Raw genomic sequence first — 17,919 nt, 5'->3', positions numbered from 1 at the left:
TTAAAGGCAGAACGAACCATTTTGGTCAGAGTCAGGATCAAAAGCCTCTGCGACTGAGGCAGACATCAACTGGATATTTTCTTGTCCAGATTGCTCGGAAGCAGACCCATCTGCCGGGCCCTCCACAGAGTCCTGAGGTTTAAGCTCTTCCCCATCCACAACCCATTCCTGCTCCAGACTAGGAGGCTCCGGGAGGGGGATCTGTCACACTTCCTGCCACCCTGCGGGATGGAGGCAATCATGCCAGCAATCCTGTGCTTTAATCCAGCTATCGCCAAGGACAGTTCATCCTTAGTGATAAAAGGGTGAAGTAGCAGCGTTGACTGTAGGCACAATACCAGATAGGCGCAGCTGCTCAGATTGCCCGGAAACCTCTGGTCTTTCAGGGGATACAACACTAGGGATACGACTAGGTTCGTCAGGAACTACTGACGACATCGGTCCCAGCAAACGGGCGTGGCTGTATTCGTGTAAGACGCAAATTCTCTTGCGCCCAGATAAAAGGCTACTGCGCATGTGCAGCGAAGCCGCGTGCGCTATGGCCGCCAAACAAACTGCTAACTGAGCATAGCAGCACTCTTGCGAACATAAAATGCAGGAACTAGTGCGCAAAACCACAAACTAAATAGATAAAAGATAGTACCAGATAAGAAGCTGCCAACATAGATCAGTGTACTCTCACAACCCTGACAGACAAGCATTCAAATATGATAAATATGTGGCGCTAGCTTATCCTTGTGTACCAATTCCAAATACGGGAAAACCACAAAATGCTGCAAAAATATATAAATAAATATAACTTCCTCTTACAAGTGCAGTGTGCATATATGATAGCAATACCCTATGATGACCAGATGAGGTCTAATTCAATATATAATTAATTTACCATAAATCCAAACAAATACAGTGCATCAAAATATTATATTATGATTCCTCGTGCTCATAAACATACAAAATATAGCACGGAGCACTTTAATATATTTTGTATGTTTATGAGCACGAGGACTCATAATATAATATTTTGATGCACTGTATTTGTTTGGATTTATGGTAAATTCATTATATATTTAATTAGACCTCATCTGGTCATCATAGGGTATTGCTATCATATATGCACACTGCACTTGTAAGAGGAAGTTATATTTATTTATATATTTTTGCAGCATTTTGTGGTTTTCCCGTATTTGGAATTGGTGCACAAGGATAGGCTAGCGCCACATATTTATCATATTTGAACTCTTGCGAACATACGTGCGCCCTGGTGAACCAAGGTGAAATGGTGGGCCATCATACAGGTAAGAAACAGCCAGACACAAGCAAAAAAAGGTACACTTTGCAAACACACACAGCTAGCCCAAAACTCCCCCGTCTGGTCACCGCACACAGGTGTCCAGCCTCTAGCTAGCTTGACTGATTGTTATTATTGTGGGGTGTCACAGTAATTTTAAGTAAAGGGGTTTCACTTACTTGTCCAGGCGCAGGGCAGCTTAGAAACTAAGAGCCCAATCTTCACCCTTCACGGCGGGTTCCTGTCACTTGAGGAACTTCAAGGACTGGGTACCCTTTTCATGTTTAGGGTCCACTCCCTTGGACCTGTACAGCATCCTGCTGGAATGCCTTAGCGCTGTGGTGTCCAGGATTCCACGTCGCAGGGTCCAGCGCCTGGAGGCCGCATTACAGGAAAAACCTTGCAGGATCTTGAGTCTTCTTTGCAAGGCTCGGGTACCATTTATCTAAGCATATAAAGCCTGTGTCAAATGGATCCGATCGGTCAATCCCCTGATTCATTTAAGAACAGTTTGTGGGACTAGAGACCTGGAGCTTAGAGAGCTCAAACAAACCGTGTCATCCAACTTGCAGACACTGGTAAGAAACTGAAGTGCTTCCTGTGTGGGAGGAGTTATATAGGGGATCACTTCCTGTCTGAAGACCTTTGGTCTACCAGTGTCCATTCAACTGATGTTGGAGTATAACCCAGTAGGTATTGAATATTAGCCTGACTCTGTGTCCCATGATGTATGAAAAAGAAAAATCGTATAGGTTATTATTTATGGTTTTAAAGGTTTGAACAAACTCACAGATACAGATTTAGCCGCTCTGGACGGTCTAAGGAGGCCTGTAATGCACACGGTGCTCTGGACGGTGGTCTGAAGAGGTCTGGAATGCTGCGCACAGTGCTCTAGACGGTGGTCTGAGGAGGCCTGTAATGCTGCGCACAGTGATCTAGACGGTGGTCTGAGGAGGCCTGTAACGCTGCGCATAGTGCTGGATGGTGGTCTCAGGTTTGAGGGATGGCCTGTAATGCTGCGCACAGTGCTGGATGGTGGTCTCAGGTTTGAGGGATGGCCTGTAATACATAGTGCTCTGGATGCCGGTGGTCAGAGGAGGCTTGTAATGCACACACAGTGCTCTGGATGGACGGTGGTCTGAGGGGAGGCCTCGGGCCTTTAAATACACACTCACAGTGGGTGCTCTCTGCTCTGGACGGTCGTCATTGTGACTTGGGAGTGGGACTCTCTTTGGGACTCGGGAGACCTGTAATACACAGTGCTGCTCTGTGCGGTTGTTTTCGGATTTGGAGGCCTGTAATGCTGGCTGTACAGTTGCTTGCTTGCTGGAAGCAGAAGCAGGTGGAGCTCCGTGCAAACCGGAAGTCAGGGCCGGACTGGCCTACCGGGACATTTCCCAGTAGGCTGCCTGCCCTGGGGCTGCTTTGATTGTGGCTGTGGCTGCAGCACAGCGCTCCCCTCCCTCCTCCTCCTCCCTACTTGTCACACACAGCGGGAGACCGCTGTGTCACAGAGCTCAGTGTTAAATGTTCTGCCGTGCTATGACAAAAGTCCCGCCCTCCTCCTAGAACAGCTCGTGTGATAGATGCAGTGTTCTGTCTATCACACGAGCTGCTCTAGAAGGAAGGGGGGACTTTTGTCATAGCGTGGCCGAACATCAGAGTCAGCTCCGTGACACAGCGGGAGATGCCTGCTGACTGGTGTGTGTAATTCAGGCAGTAAGGTTGCAACGACGGTAAGGCTACAATGAGGGCATGGTGAGGCTGCGATGAGGGCACAATAAGGTGGCAATGATGGGCACAGTAAGGTGGCAATGATGAGCACAGTAAGGCGGCAATGATGGGCACAGTAAGGCGGCAATGATGGGCACAGTAAGGCGGCAATGATGGGCACAGTAAGGCGGCAATGATGGGCACAGTAAGGCGGCAATGATGGGCACAGTAAGGCGGAAATGATGGGCACAGTTAGGCGGCAATGATGGGCACAGTAAGGCGGCAATGATGGTGAAGCTGCAATGAGCGCATGGTAAGGCGGCAATGATGGGCACAGTAAGGCGGTAATGAGGGCATGGTGAGGCTGCAACGATGGTGAGGCTGCAATGAGGGCACGGTAAGGCTGCAATGAGGGCACGGTAACGCGGCAATGATGGGCACGGTAAGGTGGCAATTATGGGTACGGTAAGGCTGCAATGAGGGTACGGTAAGGCGGCAATGATGGGTATGGTAAGGCGGCAATGATGGGCTCGCTGAGGCGGCAATGATGGGCTCGCTGAGGCGGCAATGATGGGCTCGCTGAGGCGGCAATGATGGGCTCGCTGAGGCGGCAATGATGGGCTCGCTGAGGCGGCAATGATGGGCACAGTAAGACTGCATGGACGGGCACAGTAAGACTGCATGGACGGGCACAGTAAGACTGCATGGACTGGCACAGAGGCTGCATTGATGGGCACTGGTGAGGCTGCATTGATCTCTTGTACCATGTCTGCAGTCTCTGACCATCTCCTGTATCATGTCTACATTCTCTTAACATCTTTAGTATCATGTCCTCAGTCTCTAACCATCTCCTGTAATATGCCTGCAGCCTCTGACATCTTGACATCTCCTGGACCATGCCCACAGCCTCTGACCATCTCCTGGACCATGCCCACAGTCTCTGACCATCTCCTGGACCATGCCCACAGCCTCTGACCATCTCCTGGACCATGCCCACAGCCTCTGACCATCTCCTGGACCATGCCCACAGCCTCTGACCATCTCCTGGACCATGCCCACAGCCTCTGACCATCTCCTGGACCATGCCCACAGCCTCTGACCATCTCCTGGACCATGCCCACAGCCTCTGACCATCTCCTGGACCATGCCCACAGCCTCTGACCATCTCCTGGACCATGCCCACAGCCTCTGACCATCTCCTGGACCATGCCCACAGCCTCTGACCATCTCCTGGACCATGCCCACAGCCTCTGACCATCTCCTGGACCATGCCCACAGCCTCTGACCATCTCCTGGACCATGCCCACAGCCTCTGACCATCTCCTGGACCATGCCCACAGCCTCTGACCATCTCCTGTACTATGCCACAGCCTCTAAACATCTCTTGTCTTATATCATGTCTGCAGTCTCTAAAGGAGTCAGGAGAGGAGTCAAGAATGTGAGCACCACTGGGATGGGGGATCATGGAAGAAGTCAGACATGTGTGGACTGGGAGAGGAGACTATAGGATAAAACCAGAGCCACCAAGCTGGAGCCGACTCACGGAACCCTGCAAGGTGCACTTGAGAGGTCAGTGACAGTGCCGTCAGGCCAGTCTGAGGGGGGGGGGGGTCACTGATGTAAGGGGGGAGACAATACAATAATGTAAGGGGGCACCGATATAAAGGTTTACCCCCTATATCAGCACCACCCCCTTACCTTAGTGTATTTTCTGCGGAAGGTGGTCTCTGGTCACCAGAGTCCCCCTCCCCCCCTCACATTCCCAGAGTCCCAGGTGTCCCCCTTGATGATCGCTTCACTTTTACTACTTTTAACTGAAATTTGTTGTTTTATTAACATATCTATATATCCCTAGCCCTATGTGCTTTCATATCTGTCTTATCTATATATAATATGCTCTTCAAATGTGCTTTAAAATGCATGGTTTTCCCTATTAAGAACAATAAAAATAATTACGTTGGGCTGGTATAATAATGCTATGGGGCTGGTATGAAATTTTTTCCAGGGCTGGTTCTTATTCCCAGCCCTGTCCTGCCGGAAGTTAGTTCACGAGGGTAAATGTCCCTGCCTCACATTTTGTTTTGTTTTCGTTCGTTAACAAAAACAGAATTGATTTGTCATCGTTTTCGTCAGTGGACAAAAACGTGGTGTACTTTTCGTCACAGAAAAAAATGCCGCTGACGAAAATTTTTTCGTTGACGAAATTGACACTGCAGATAGATGGCATTGGTAGGCGGCACTGCTGAGTGACACCGATGAGCAGGCACCGATAGACACGGAATCCCCGTTAGGACTGCACTGATAATCAATGCCCCCATTAACAGTGTCCCTTTTACACAAGCCGGTTATCAGCTCTCCTCCCCGCTGTCAGCACAAGGGAATGAGTGCTAATAACGGGCTTGTTTACATTGTGATCAGCTGTGATTGGACACAGCTGATCACATGGTAAAGAGCTGCTGATTGGCTCAATCTGTTATCAGCAGTGTCCCGAGGACATTGCAATCCCAGAGCACACCACCCACTCTGAACTGGCCATCCTGTGCTGTAGCTGTCATTTGGCTATAGCGCGGTCGGCAAGTGGTTAGGGTGACAACGCTGCTCCTACATAGAGTACATTCAGCCTAGAACAGGGGGTGTCTTTCTGGCAGGAACACTGTGATAAAATAAAGGAAAACAGCCTGAGAAAAGTTAGGGAAAAAAAGCTGAACTCCAGGCAGATATAAAACACACAAATGTGCAGCTCCTTACTCATTAAATGTATGTTTTGAAATGCAAGAATTTACATTGGAGTTGGTTATCAACAACTTAAAGTACAGCAAAGCTTCTAGGGGGAAGCAAACAGAACCAATCAGGTGTGCTGTAGTGCACAGAACATGCTCATAGAAGGAGAGAGCAGAGTAAAAATAATAAGCTCATCAGTGACTTGCGTCTCCTTTTTGCTGCCCAGTAACAAGGTTGGGGTGAGGAGGGGATTTGTAAGAGAAAGTGAAACTGTAGAAGAGCTAAACCAGGTCCCCTCCCCTGCCAGACTGGATAGACAGAAATGAAAATCCTTTGGCAGGTAAAATAGCTCTTTTATATGCATGCTCATCTGTGTATTTAGTGGTTTGCCTGGAGTTCAACTTTAGTCTGAGATGTAGCAAACCGGGATCCACCTCACCCATCTTCATTAGTGTCCAGTTGCTGTCCATCTGCTGAGCAGCCTGCAGGAAGTAGCGTCCGTCCGTCCACATAGCGGCGCTCTGCTCCGTCACTATTGCTGTCCCTGCAACCACCAAGGAAATCATCATAAAAGAATTCAGGTATTCATGCACGTTTTTTAAAACAAATTTCTTATCCCTCTGTATTATAACTGAGCGAGGTAATGCGCCTGCATTTGTGATGGTGGCGGGACAGCCATATAGTCGCTCACGGTGATCAACAACCGTTTATACTGCACGCTAGGGCAGAACTCATCCAACTTTTATTTAAAGTGTACGGCTAACTTTTAAGCATGAGCCAGGCAAGGCATATCCCCCATATCAGTGTACTACAACGCATGATGAGCAGACGGGTTTGTGTTTTCAAAGACATTTTATTTTCAAATCTAAAAAAAAAAAAAAAAAAAAGAAAAACCTTTATAGCATGTGACCAAACTTTACAAAAAAGAAAAATAATTGTACTTGAAGAGTCAGCATTGTTCTGCTGCCAAAGTCTGAATGGAGTTCTAATCACCTTATGCAATATTACCATCCGCCTGTCAGCACCCAGGAGACCGGCCAGCCAGCAACTTGATTTAGAATTATAACAAAAAAAAAGCCATTAGTGGAAACCAGTTGCAGAACTATTTATTGTTCCAGAAGCCATCAGGTCAAAATCTCACACACTGGTCAGGAAAGCCGGGTATTGACAAATTAGGACGGTTGTCACCAGAACAGGTTTAAGATTTTTCCCATCACTTTTAGTCCTTGTAAAATATGGTGAATCCCCACAGCAGGGATACAGCAATAAAAACTTGACAGAGAGATTCTAAAAATTCTCTGCTCTAAATCGGAAAAAAAATGATGATCCTAACTTTATTTAAATGTTTAGAATGTATAGAGAGATTTCCATTAAAGCAGTTATTGAGGTGCAACTGCTGTACTGCAAGTCTACTACACTGACACCAATGATGGGGCACTATTCCTCCCACTGACACCAATGATGGGGCACAATTCCTTCCACTGACACCAATGATGGGGCACTATTCCTCCCACTGACACCAATGATGGGGCACTATTCCTCCCACTGACACCAATGATGGGGCACTATTCCTCCCACTGACACCAATGATGGGGCACTATTCCTCCCACTGACACCAATGATGGGGCACTATTCCTCCCACTGACACCAATGATGGGGCACTATTCCTCCCACTGACACCAATGATGGGGCACAATTCCTCCCACTGACACCAATGATGGGGCACAATTCCTCCCACTGACACCAATGATGGGGCACAATTCCTCCCACTGACATGAATGATGGGGCACTAGTCCTCCACACCTACTGACCATAGGCTCTATGTAATTTTTTTTTTTTTACTTCCACTGACCACCAAGCCTGAGGCATCATTTACTCTTATTAGAATTATTGTTTTATTGATTAGAAAGTTTGGACACCCTCGATCTTCAAGTCATTGTAAAAGGTAAAAATTAAAAAAAAAAAAAACATATCATACTTACCTCCACTGTGCAGCTCGTTTTGCACAGAGTGGCCCCGAACCTGCTCTTCTGGGGTCCCTCGGGGGCTCTCGTGGCTCCTCCCCACACCTGATAACCACCTCAGAGAAGCACTTCCCCGAGGGGGTTACCTTGCGGGCACGCTCCCGAGTCCAGCATTCGGCGTCCATAGAGACCGAATACAGGAATCGGCCCCGACGCTCGCGTCATTGGATTTGATTGACAGCAGCGGGAGCCAATGGCTGCAATGCTGTCAATCTATCCAATCAAGAGACGAGAACCCCGAGCAGAGAGACAGCACATCCCCGTGGGTCAAGTTGGAGGGTTCAGGTAAGTAAAACGGGGGGGGGGGGCGGTCACCGACAGGTGTTTTTTCAGCTTAATGCATAGGATGCATTAAGGTGAAAAACGCGAAGGTTTACAACCCCTTTCAGAGATCTCAGCTGGTCTAATAATATACACGTTTAATATAATCTGCAAAGAACACACTAGTCCTCGTATGACTCCACAAGCTCATTAAGGTGTCAGCCGTACAGACACAGAGGGTTTTCAATGTGGCGCCACATTCTGCTGCTTGTACCAAATTTTGGACAAGCATAGAAAAACAGATTCCGGGGGTAGATTTATTATAGCGCGGGATAATGAGGCCCACGCCATAAATTCTAAAGTCCGATAATAGCCGGCTACAACAGTGAAAGCAGACATAAAACTTCCACAAATGGCTGTTTACTAGACCCCAAAGTGATGTGTTCCTGTTCCCCTCGGCAGGGGGGTTCCCACTATAAATTCCAAACTATATATATCCCTGATTAAAAGGGTGACCAGACAACGAAACGCCTAACATTCTAAGCTCTGTTTTTAACCACTTTCCCTCCTTCCTGCCCAGGCCAATTTCCAGCTGTCGCACTTTGAATGACAATTGCGCGGTCATACAAACAAACACTGTACCCAAACTAACTTTTTATCATCTTCCTCCTCACAAATAGAGCTTTCTTTTGGTGGTATTTAATCATCACTGAGGTTTTTTATTTTTTGCTAAACAAAATGAAAAAAAAAACTAAAATTTTGAAAAGAACTTTTTTTTGTTTGTTTAGCTTAAAATAAAAACCCCAGTGGTTAAATATCATTAAATACCACTAAAAGAAAGCTCTATTTATGTAAAAAAAAAAGATAAAAATGTCCATTTTGGGTACAGTGTTGCATGGCCGCGCAATTGTCAAAGTGCGACACACTAAAAGCTGAAAAAAGGTCTGGGCAGGAAGGGGGTATAAGTGCCCGGTAGGCAAGTGGTTAAACACCCCCCCCCCCCCGACTGACAGCGCTGCTGTGCCTCCTGTTGTCATTTCTCCAGAGTTGTCTCTCACTAATATAGGAGGTGTGTTTTCACCTGGCCAGATCACTAGGTGAAAAACAGAGGGAAAAGAAAATGAATGCAGCCGCCGCATCCAATGATTGGTAAGCTGCAGTACAATAAATTTTTTGGTTTTGGGTTTAAAGGGGTTGTAAAGTCAGAAGGTTTTTTTTTTTTATGCATTAAGATAAAAAAAAACCTTCTGTGTGCAGCAGCCCCCCTAATACTTACCTGAGGTCCCTCTCTGTCCAGCGGTGTCCACGAGTGTCTCAGCCATCCGAGATACTCCCTCCTGATTGGCTAAGACACAGCAGCGGTGCCATTGGCTCCTGCTGCTGTCAAAGTCAGCTGGCCAATCAGACGGGAGCTGGGGGGGGGGGCAGGGCCGGGTCGGGGCTCCGTGTCTGAATGGACACACGAAGCTGTGACTCAGCTCGGGTGCCCCCATAGCAAGCTGCTTGCTTTGGGGGCACTCAACAGGAGGGAGGGGCCAGGAGCACCGAAGAGGGACCCTAGAAGAGGAGGATCTGGGCTGCTCTGTGCAAATCCACTGCACAAAAGGAGGTAAGTATAACATGTTTGTTATTTTATATGAAAAAAAAACAAAACTTTACAATCACTTTAATACCGCTTTAATATCCCAGCACATTGTGTTGTGGGATGAAACCAAGTCACCCAAAATGAAGCCCACACAGACAGGAGAACATACAAACTCCATGCACATAGAGGCTTGGTGGGAACTGAAGCCAGGATCCTGAAGATACCTGAGTGCAGGGCTGACCATGACATTCACATCCATGCACAAGTGAAGAGCTTTCATCCAAAATAACCAACCAAATAACGCGGCACCTGATCTGACATGACATAAGAATAAACTGAATTATAGTCACATTCTGGGAAAAAAAACATCCAGCACCGTACTCACCGGCAGAACCGTTGAATCCGGATATAAATTCCCGTCTGCAGTCACATGGGGCGATGTACTCACTCTGCAAACCGATGACAACACACACAAATTACATGAGGACCCACACTGCATTGTATATACTGCATACATGGTAGGACACATTCACAATAACAATTATGATACTCGTTAAAAATAGAGTACATATTCACTTTAAAGTGACCCTGTCACCTTACGCATTTGGAGTCTCTTTAAAAGGCCCACCATTGACGACCTTAGATAAAAGCTAAATACATAATAGGATTTTAAATACCCCTCCAGTGAACACAAAAAAAGCAACACAATCATAAAAAAAATGTAATATTTTTATTTCATCCAATAAAATGTATAAAAAAAAAAAAAAAAAAAAAAAAAAACAACACATTTTACATATGCTTGCAAAATTGATACCAACAAACACTGTCCAATGAAAAGACTTGTGGTTTTTGTCGCGATAAGGAAATTGGGTCGGTTGGGTTTCGTGGAAATTCCCGCTTTCTCAGGACCTCTCTCACAAGTACAAGTGACCAGAAGAGTTTCTTCTTTCCATGAAGTTATTGTGTCCACAAATTCTAAAGTTCATCTATACCAAACACTACATAGAAGTGCAATAATGGGTAGCCCCACATGGTATGATCCTGCCGGCCCTTAGGAGAATGACCAGCCCCGGGGTGTGGTTCTGATGGGTAAAGGACTGCCGTGTAAGCAAAAGGTGCTGCAGCCTATCAAATCCAAGGGCAAGTAATTAAAGCAGGAGTGGAAGATAGTTATTCCACACTTGATGTGAAAGCACAGCGAGCCAGTATTGGAGGTCTCCATAGTGTGATGGTATGAAACAGCAAGGCTCCTATAGTCACTGCAGAATACCCGGTGACATCTCATCCCCAATATCTGACAGTTCTTGGGTCTAACAACTGGCTGCTAGGTTAAAGCACTGCATCATTGGAGGGGGATCACATGCTCTCCTACAGCTGAAATCATCTCATAATTGGCAGTGGCAGCCATATAGTAAGGAGTTGCGTGTAAAGTTAAGTATAGGCAAGTGTGTGGGCTTTAAGCAAGCCTTGTCACTATGCCTTGAATGCACAAGGTGACAGGGTCTCTAATGCTGAGTACACACGGTCGGACTTTTCGTCTACAAAAGTCAGACGGACGCCGACGGACCAAAGCCGGCTGACAATCCGATCGTGTGTGGGCTTCCCCGGACTTTCAGCGGACTTTTCCAGTCGCAAATCTGACGGACTTTAGATTTGGAACTTGCTTCAAATCTTTACGTCGTAACTACGCCAGACCCAGAAATCCGCTCGTCTGTATGCTAGTCCGACGGACAAAAACCCACGCTAGGGCAGCTATTGGCTACTGGCTATCAACTTCCTTATTTTAGTCCGGTGTACGTCATCACGTACGAATCCGTCGGACTTTTGTGTGATCGTATGTAGGCAAGTCCGTTCGTTAGAAAGTCTGCCGCAAGTCCGCCAAAAGTCTGTCGAACTTTTGCCGAAAAGTCCGACCGTGTGTACGTGGCATAAGACAAAGGTGTCGAGGAGCCAGTCATCATTCCCAAGTAAGGTTTGACTTGAATAAACTTGAAGCTTACACATGCTTCCTCTCCTCACTCCCGATGGAAAACGAATGGGCAGGGGGGTGCAGGCAAGGTTAGTATGTGCAGCTGGTGAGGCTGCAGTTAAAGTGCGCCAGTTTCTTTACCCTGCCTAAGTAAAACACATCTTCACATCAAACGGGAATGAAATCTAGTTTTGTACATATTGTATTTTCTTTTTTTTTTTTTTAAAGGCAAGGAGAATGTACAAATTTATGCAGTCCCCTATCCAGCCAGCAAGTGGCACTCTAGTATCTTTTTCACGATATGCATTGTAACCTTTTCATCTTTGCTGACAGAATCCCATTGTTAATAGAAATCAGTGAGTTCCAGCTTTTATTGAAGCAGCAGTGGTCATCCAAGGAAACGTAATGCAGCAGATGAAAGACACATCATGCTTACTTCCCCTTTCACATCGGAAGATGTCCAACAGGGCCACCAATACAGAACTGGCAGAAACCAGTAGGACCCAGGTACACCCATCTACTGTCTAGAGAAGTCTGGCTAGAAGTGGTCTCCATGGAAGAATTGTGGCCCAAAAGCCATACCTGAGATGTGGAAACAAGGCTAAGCGATTCAACTATGCAGGAAATCAGAGGAACTGGAGGAGTGCAGAAAAATAGCAGCAGGTGCTCTGGACTGATGAGTCAAAATGTGAAATATTTGGCTATAATAGGAGACAGTTTGTTGGTGAAGGGCTGGAGAGCGGTACAATAATGAGTGTCTGCAGGCAACAAAGAAGCATGGTGGAGGTTCCTTGCAAGTTTGGGCTGCATTATTGCAAATGGAGTTGGAGATTTGGTCAGGTCCAATGGTGTCCTCAATGCTGAGAAATACAGGGAGATCATGCCATACCTTCAGGGAGACATGTGAATGGCCCCAAATGTATTCTGCAGCAGAACAATGACCCCCAAACATAAAGCCAATGTCATTAAAGCAAGCAGTAAATAGCTGCCTTCTTTTTTTTTTTTTTTTTTTTTTTAAACCTGCAAGGCAATGTCATAATGTGCTTGCACATTATGTGAAACTTATCTTAGAACCAAGCCCTCCAGTGGCAAGTTGTCACTGCTTAAGTCGCTTCCATCTTTACCCATTTTTTTTTTTGGGTTCGCGGATTCCGGCTGTGTGAGTGGCTGGAGCCGCGATGACGTCACACAGGACTCTGAAGGAACAACGCAGTATGCTGTTATGCTGCGCGACTCGTGCATGCGCAGTGCGCACCCGGCTGTGAAGCCGCAAGCTGTCACAGCCAAATGCCCACACTTGCTCTGCCAGCGCCGCAGAGAGACGAGGGAGAGAAGCGGGGCTTCGGGCGGCCGCATCGCTGGAGTGTGTGTTTATTAAAAGTCAGCAGCTACACTTTTTGTAGCTGCTGACCTTTAATAAACAGAAAAATTAGTGGAACTCCGCTTTAAAGTGCCTCTGATTAACCCTAAATAAAGTTCAGCTGTTTTAGTAGGTCTTTCCCGACATTTTCTTAGTGGCATCCTAAAGCAAAAGCCATGGTCTGCAGAGAGCTTCCAAAACATCAGAAGGATCTCTTTGTTAAAGGGTATCAGTCAAGAGAAGAGTACAAAATTATTTCCAAGGCATCAGATATACCATGGAACACAGTGAAGACAGTCAACATCAAGTGGAGAAAATATGGCACAACAGTGACATTACCAAGAACTGAACGTCCCTCCAAAAACTGATGAAAAGACGAGAAGAAAACTGGTCAGGGAGGCTGCCAAGAGGCCTACAGCAACATGTTACAGGAATATCTGACAAGTACTAGCTGTGTGGTACGTGACAACAATCTCCCGTATACTTCATATGTCTGGGCTATGGGGTAGAGGGGCAAGACAGAGGCATTTACAAAGAAAAACATCCAAGCCTGGCTAAATTTTGAAAAAGCACATCTGAAGTCTCCCAAAAGCATGTGGGAAAAGTGTTATGGTCTGATGAAACCAAGGTTGAACCTTTTGGCCATAATCCAAAAGATATGTTTGGCGCAAAAACAACACTACACATCACCAAAAGAACACCATATTCACCGTGGAGCATGGGGTTGGCAGCAGCATGCTTTGGGGCTGTTTTTCTTTTGCTGGAACAGGGACCTTAGTCAAGGTAAAGGGAATTATGAACAGTTCCAAATACCAGTCAATATTGGTGCAAAACCTTCAGGCTTCTGCTAGAAAGCTGAACGTCATCTTTCAGCATGACAACGACCCAAAGCATACATTCAAATCAACAAAAAGGAATGGCTTCCCCAGAAGATTAAAGTTTTGGAATGGCCCAGCCAAAGCCCAAACCTGAATCTGATTGAAAATCTGTGGAGTGATCTGAAGATGTCCTCGCAGATTTGGAGTGTTTTTGCAAAGAGTGGGCAAATATTGCCAAGTCAGGATGTGCCATCCTGATAGACTCATACCCAAAAAGACTGAGTGCTGTAATAAAATCAAAAGGTGCTTCAAAAAAGTATTAGTTTATGGGTGTGCACACCATATTATTCTAGTTTTTTTTATTTTTACTTCCCTCCACCTAAAAGATTTCAGTTTGTTGTTCAACAAATTGTACAGTTTATAGGTCACATGAAAAGGTGGAAAAAGTTCTGAAATGATTTATCTTTGTCTAATTTTTTATATCACAGAAACCTTTAACAGGGGTGTGTAGACTTTTTATCTACTGTATATACAGTATCTTACAAAAGTGCGTGCACCCCTAACATTTTTGTAAATATTTTATTACATTTTTTCATGTGACACTGAAGAAATTAAATGTTGCTATAATGTAAAGTAGTGAGTGTACAGCTTGTATAACAGTGTAAATTTGCTGTCCCCTCAAAATAACTCAACACACAGCCATTAATGTCTAAACCGCTGGCAATAAAAGTAAGTACACCCCTAAGTGAAAATGTCCAAATTGGGCCCAATAATTAGCCATTTTCCCTCCCCGGTGTCATGTGACTCGTTAGTGTTACAAGGTCTCAGGTGTGAATGGGGAGCAGGTGTGTTAAATTTTGGTGTTATCGCTCTCCCTCTCTCATACTGGTCACTGGAAGTTCAACATGGCACTTCATGGCAAAGAACTCTCTATGGATCTGAAAAAAAGAATTGTTGCGCTACATAAAAGATGTATAATAAAATGTGCAATCAGTGCAAAAATTATATATATATATATATATATATTTTATCCCCCCCCCCCCCCCCCAAATGCAAGCTGAACACTAAAAGACTTTCACAAAAATCTGTAGTAAGTAATAAAATAATCAAAACGAATGGTGACAGACCCTCCACCTCCAATCTATGTTCAGAGCATGGGCCCCTGAGCTAATAGATAGTCATGCACACAGGTCCCACACAAACAGGTAGGCAGCAGAAATAAGTCTGTTTGAACTTCTCCTGCAGATTGGTCAATTAATGGGGGCATCAAACGGTTAGAGGACACAGGCTGCCCCGAGAGGTCACACCGGTCTGTGTGCTCTAACCCTTTGATGCCCCCATTGAGTGAACTTCTCCTCCAGATCGGTCAAACACTTATTTCTGCTGCCTACCTGTTGTGTGGGACCTGCATGCATGGACTACCTGCTATCTCAGGGGTCCATGCTCTGAGGTGAGCGTAGAACATAGATTAGAGGTGGAGGATCTGTCACCATAAATTTTGATATTGTTGATCTTCACTGGTGGAGTCATCTTATCTTCTGGGACTTGTAGTTCCCCAGTTTATTGGACTGTATTTTACTGCGCTGCACTTTTTATATTTTTACATAAAGATGGCCTAGGCTATAAGAAGATCACCAAGACCCTGAAACTGAGCTGCAGCACAGTGGCCAAAACCATACAGTGGTTTAACAGGACAGGTTCCACTCAGAACAGGCCACGCCATGGTCGACCAAAGAAGTTGAGTGCACGTGCTTAGCGTCATATCCAGAGGTTGTCTTTGGGAAATAGACGTATGAGTGCTGCCAGCATTGCTGCAGAGGTTGAAGGGTTGGGGGGGGGGGTCAGCCTGTCAGTGCTCAGACCATACGCCGCACACTGCATCAAATTAGTATGCATGGCCGTCATCCAAGAAGGAAGCCTCTTCTAAAGATAATGCTGTTAGGGATCAACAGCTAAGGAGACCAGACACGTAGCTACACAAGGGAACTGAGACCAAACAAAGTATATATCATTAAAGTGATATTTATTTACAGTGAACACACACCAATAAACATACACAGCAACCAGTAAAAACATAAACCATTCCAGCAAACAAGAACGAAAATAACTAATGAACCTAACATCTATATACAATATCTACAATATAAGGGACAAAGGTAACAGGGATGCAAGGAAGGGAAACACAACTGGGTACAAGAGAACAATGCCACCAGCAGGTGAACTCAACCCTGGCAGATTCCCCCCTTAAGGTACAGCCTCTGGACGCTCCATAGGGCCCTACCACCGGGGTCTGCAAGCCGACTGAATACCCCAATGTCAACATCCGAAGGCACAGTACAGTATTCCATAGTCCCTCAAGACAGTGGGTACCTCAATGCTGGGGTTCCACAGGTTATCTGCAGACTTAGCCCTGGGGTCATGTGACAGTACTGGAACCCAGACACTGAAGTGTCTCATCAGAACCCTGAAGCTTGCCTGGTTTCCAGGACTTGCTCCACACATCAAAAACCACCTCTCTCTCTAAGGCACTGGTTACCCGACCCGGGTCCCCTAGTACACCTGTAGCTGTGGCAATTGCATCCGGATCATGGCAAGGCACAGATTGTACTCTGCCCTTCCCCAGGATCTTACCACGACCAGGGCCATGAAGGCAGATGCCGCTACCAGTTACCAAGGGTATATCCGGACCACCAGGCTTTGGCACCATAGAAACAACACACTGCCAGAGGGACTCATTTGAGCCAACCGTCAAATGAATCTCTAGGCCCAGCAGATGACCCATTAGCAGGTGGACACTCAGCATTTGCATAACAATCCAACTGAGCAGCTGGCATAGAGTCAATAGAACCTGGTAGGGTGGTAGGGAGAAGATATCGAAGATCAATGGTAGACTTGTCATTGGACAGCAGACCCTCAGAGGCCGGCAGATTGTTGGGCACAGGACATTTAGAGGCAGATTGGGAAAAAAGGCACCGAATCAGTAGGCTGAGCAACAGGCAGAGGCACATCAGACTGGGTAGCGGCACAGGTATCGGCATAGTCCAGCTGGGCAGCACCCCGCAATCAGCATAGTCCGGCTGGGCGGCAGGCTTGGCAGAAGATGGTAGGTCACCCATGGCAGGTAGCAGCATGGAGGAGGCCTGGACACCATCAGCAGTCGGCATCAGCATGGAGGAGGCCTGGACACCATCAGCAGGCGGCATCAGCATGGAGGAGGCCTGGACACCATCAGCAGGCGGCATCAGCATGGAGGAGGCCTGGACACCATCAGCAGGCGGCATCAGCATGGAGGAGGCCTGGACACCATCAGCAGGCGGCATCAGCATGGAGGAGGCCTGCACACCATCAGCAGGCGGCATCAGCATGGAGGAGGCCTGCACACCATCAGCAGGCGGCATCAGCATGGAGGAGGCCTGCACACCATCAGAAGGCGGCATCAGCATGGAGGGGGCCTGGACACCATCAGCAGGCGGCATCAGCATGGAGGGGGCCTGGACACCATCAGCAGGCGGCATCAGCTTGGAGGGGGCCTGGACACCATCAGCAGGCGGCATCAGCTTGGAGGAGGCCTGGACACCATCAGCAGGCGGCATCAGCTTGGAGGAGGCCTGGACACCATCAGCAGGCGGCATCAGCTTGGAGGAGGCCTGGACACCATCAGCAGGCGGCATCATCTTGGAGGAGGCCTGGACACCATCAGCAGGCGGCATCAGCTTGGAGGGGGCCTGGACACCATCAGCAGGCGGCATCAGCTTGGAGGAGGCCTGGACACCATCAGCAGGCGGCATCAGCTTGGAGGAGGCCTGGACACCATCAGCAGGCGGCATCAGCTTGGAGGAGGCCTGGACACCATCAGCAGGCGGCATCATCTTGGAGGAGGCCTGGACACCATCAGCAGGCGGCATCAGCTTGGAGGAGGCCTGGACACCATCAGCAGGCGGCATCAGCTTGGAGGAGGCCTGGACACCATCAGCAGGCGGCATCAGCTTGGAGGAGGCCTGGACACCATCAGCAGGCGGCATCAGCTTGGAGGAGGCCTGGACACCATCAGCAGAGGGCATCAGCTTGGAGGAGGCCTGGACACCATCAGCAGAGGGCATCAGCTTGGAGGAGGCCTGGACACCATCAGCAGAGGGCATCAGCTTGGAGGAGGCCTGGACACCATCAGCAGACAACACAG

The 17,919-nt window shown here is 47.3% G+C and overlaps 1 protein-coding gene across 3 annotated transcripts in view; it reads right to left on the bottom strand.

Annotated features, from left to right (window-relative positions):
* Positions 1 to 17,919, bottom strand: part of XPNPEP1 (X-prolyl aminopeptidase 1) — an 87,536-nt gene that overhangs the window by 55,724 nt on the left and 13,893 nt on the right. For all 3 annotated transcript variants that reach the window (XM_073595913.1, XM_073595911.1, XM_073595912.1), the window contains exons 3-4: positions 9,978 to 10,041; positions 6,162 to 6,266 (exon numbers count right to left, since the gene is read on the bottom strand). In XM_073595913.1, coding sequence (XP_073452014.1) covers positions 6,162 to 6,266; positions 9,978 to 10,041 — 169 coding nt within the window. The remainder of the gene's footprint in view (positions 1 to 6,161; positions 6,267 to 9,977; positions 10,042 to 17,919) is intronic.

This window comes from Aquarana catesbeiana, linkage group LG08 (genome assembly GCF_042186555.1).
Source record: "Aquarana catesbeiana isolate 2022-GZ linkage group LG08, ASM4218655v1, whole genome shotgun sequence".
Classification (NCBI taxonomy): Eukaryota; Metazoa; Chordata; class Amphibia; order Anura; family Ranidae; genus Aquarana; species Aquarana catesbeiana.
The sequence above is the reverse complement of the archived record's forward strand: the minus strand, read 5'-3'. Positions and strand labels throughout refer to the sequence as shown.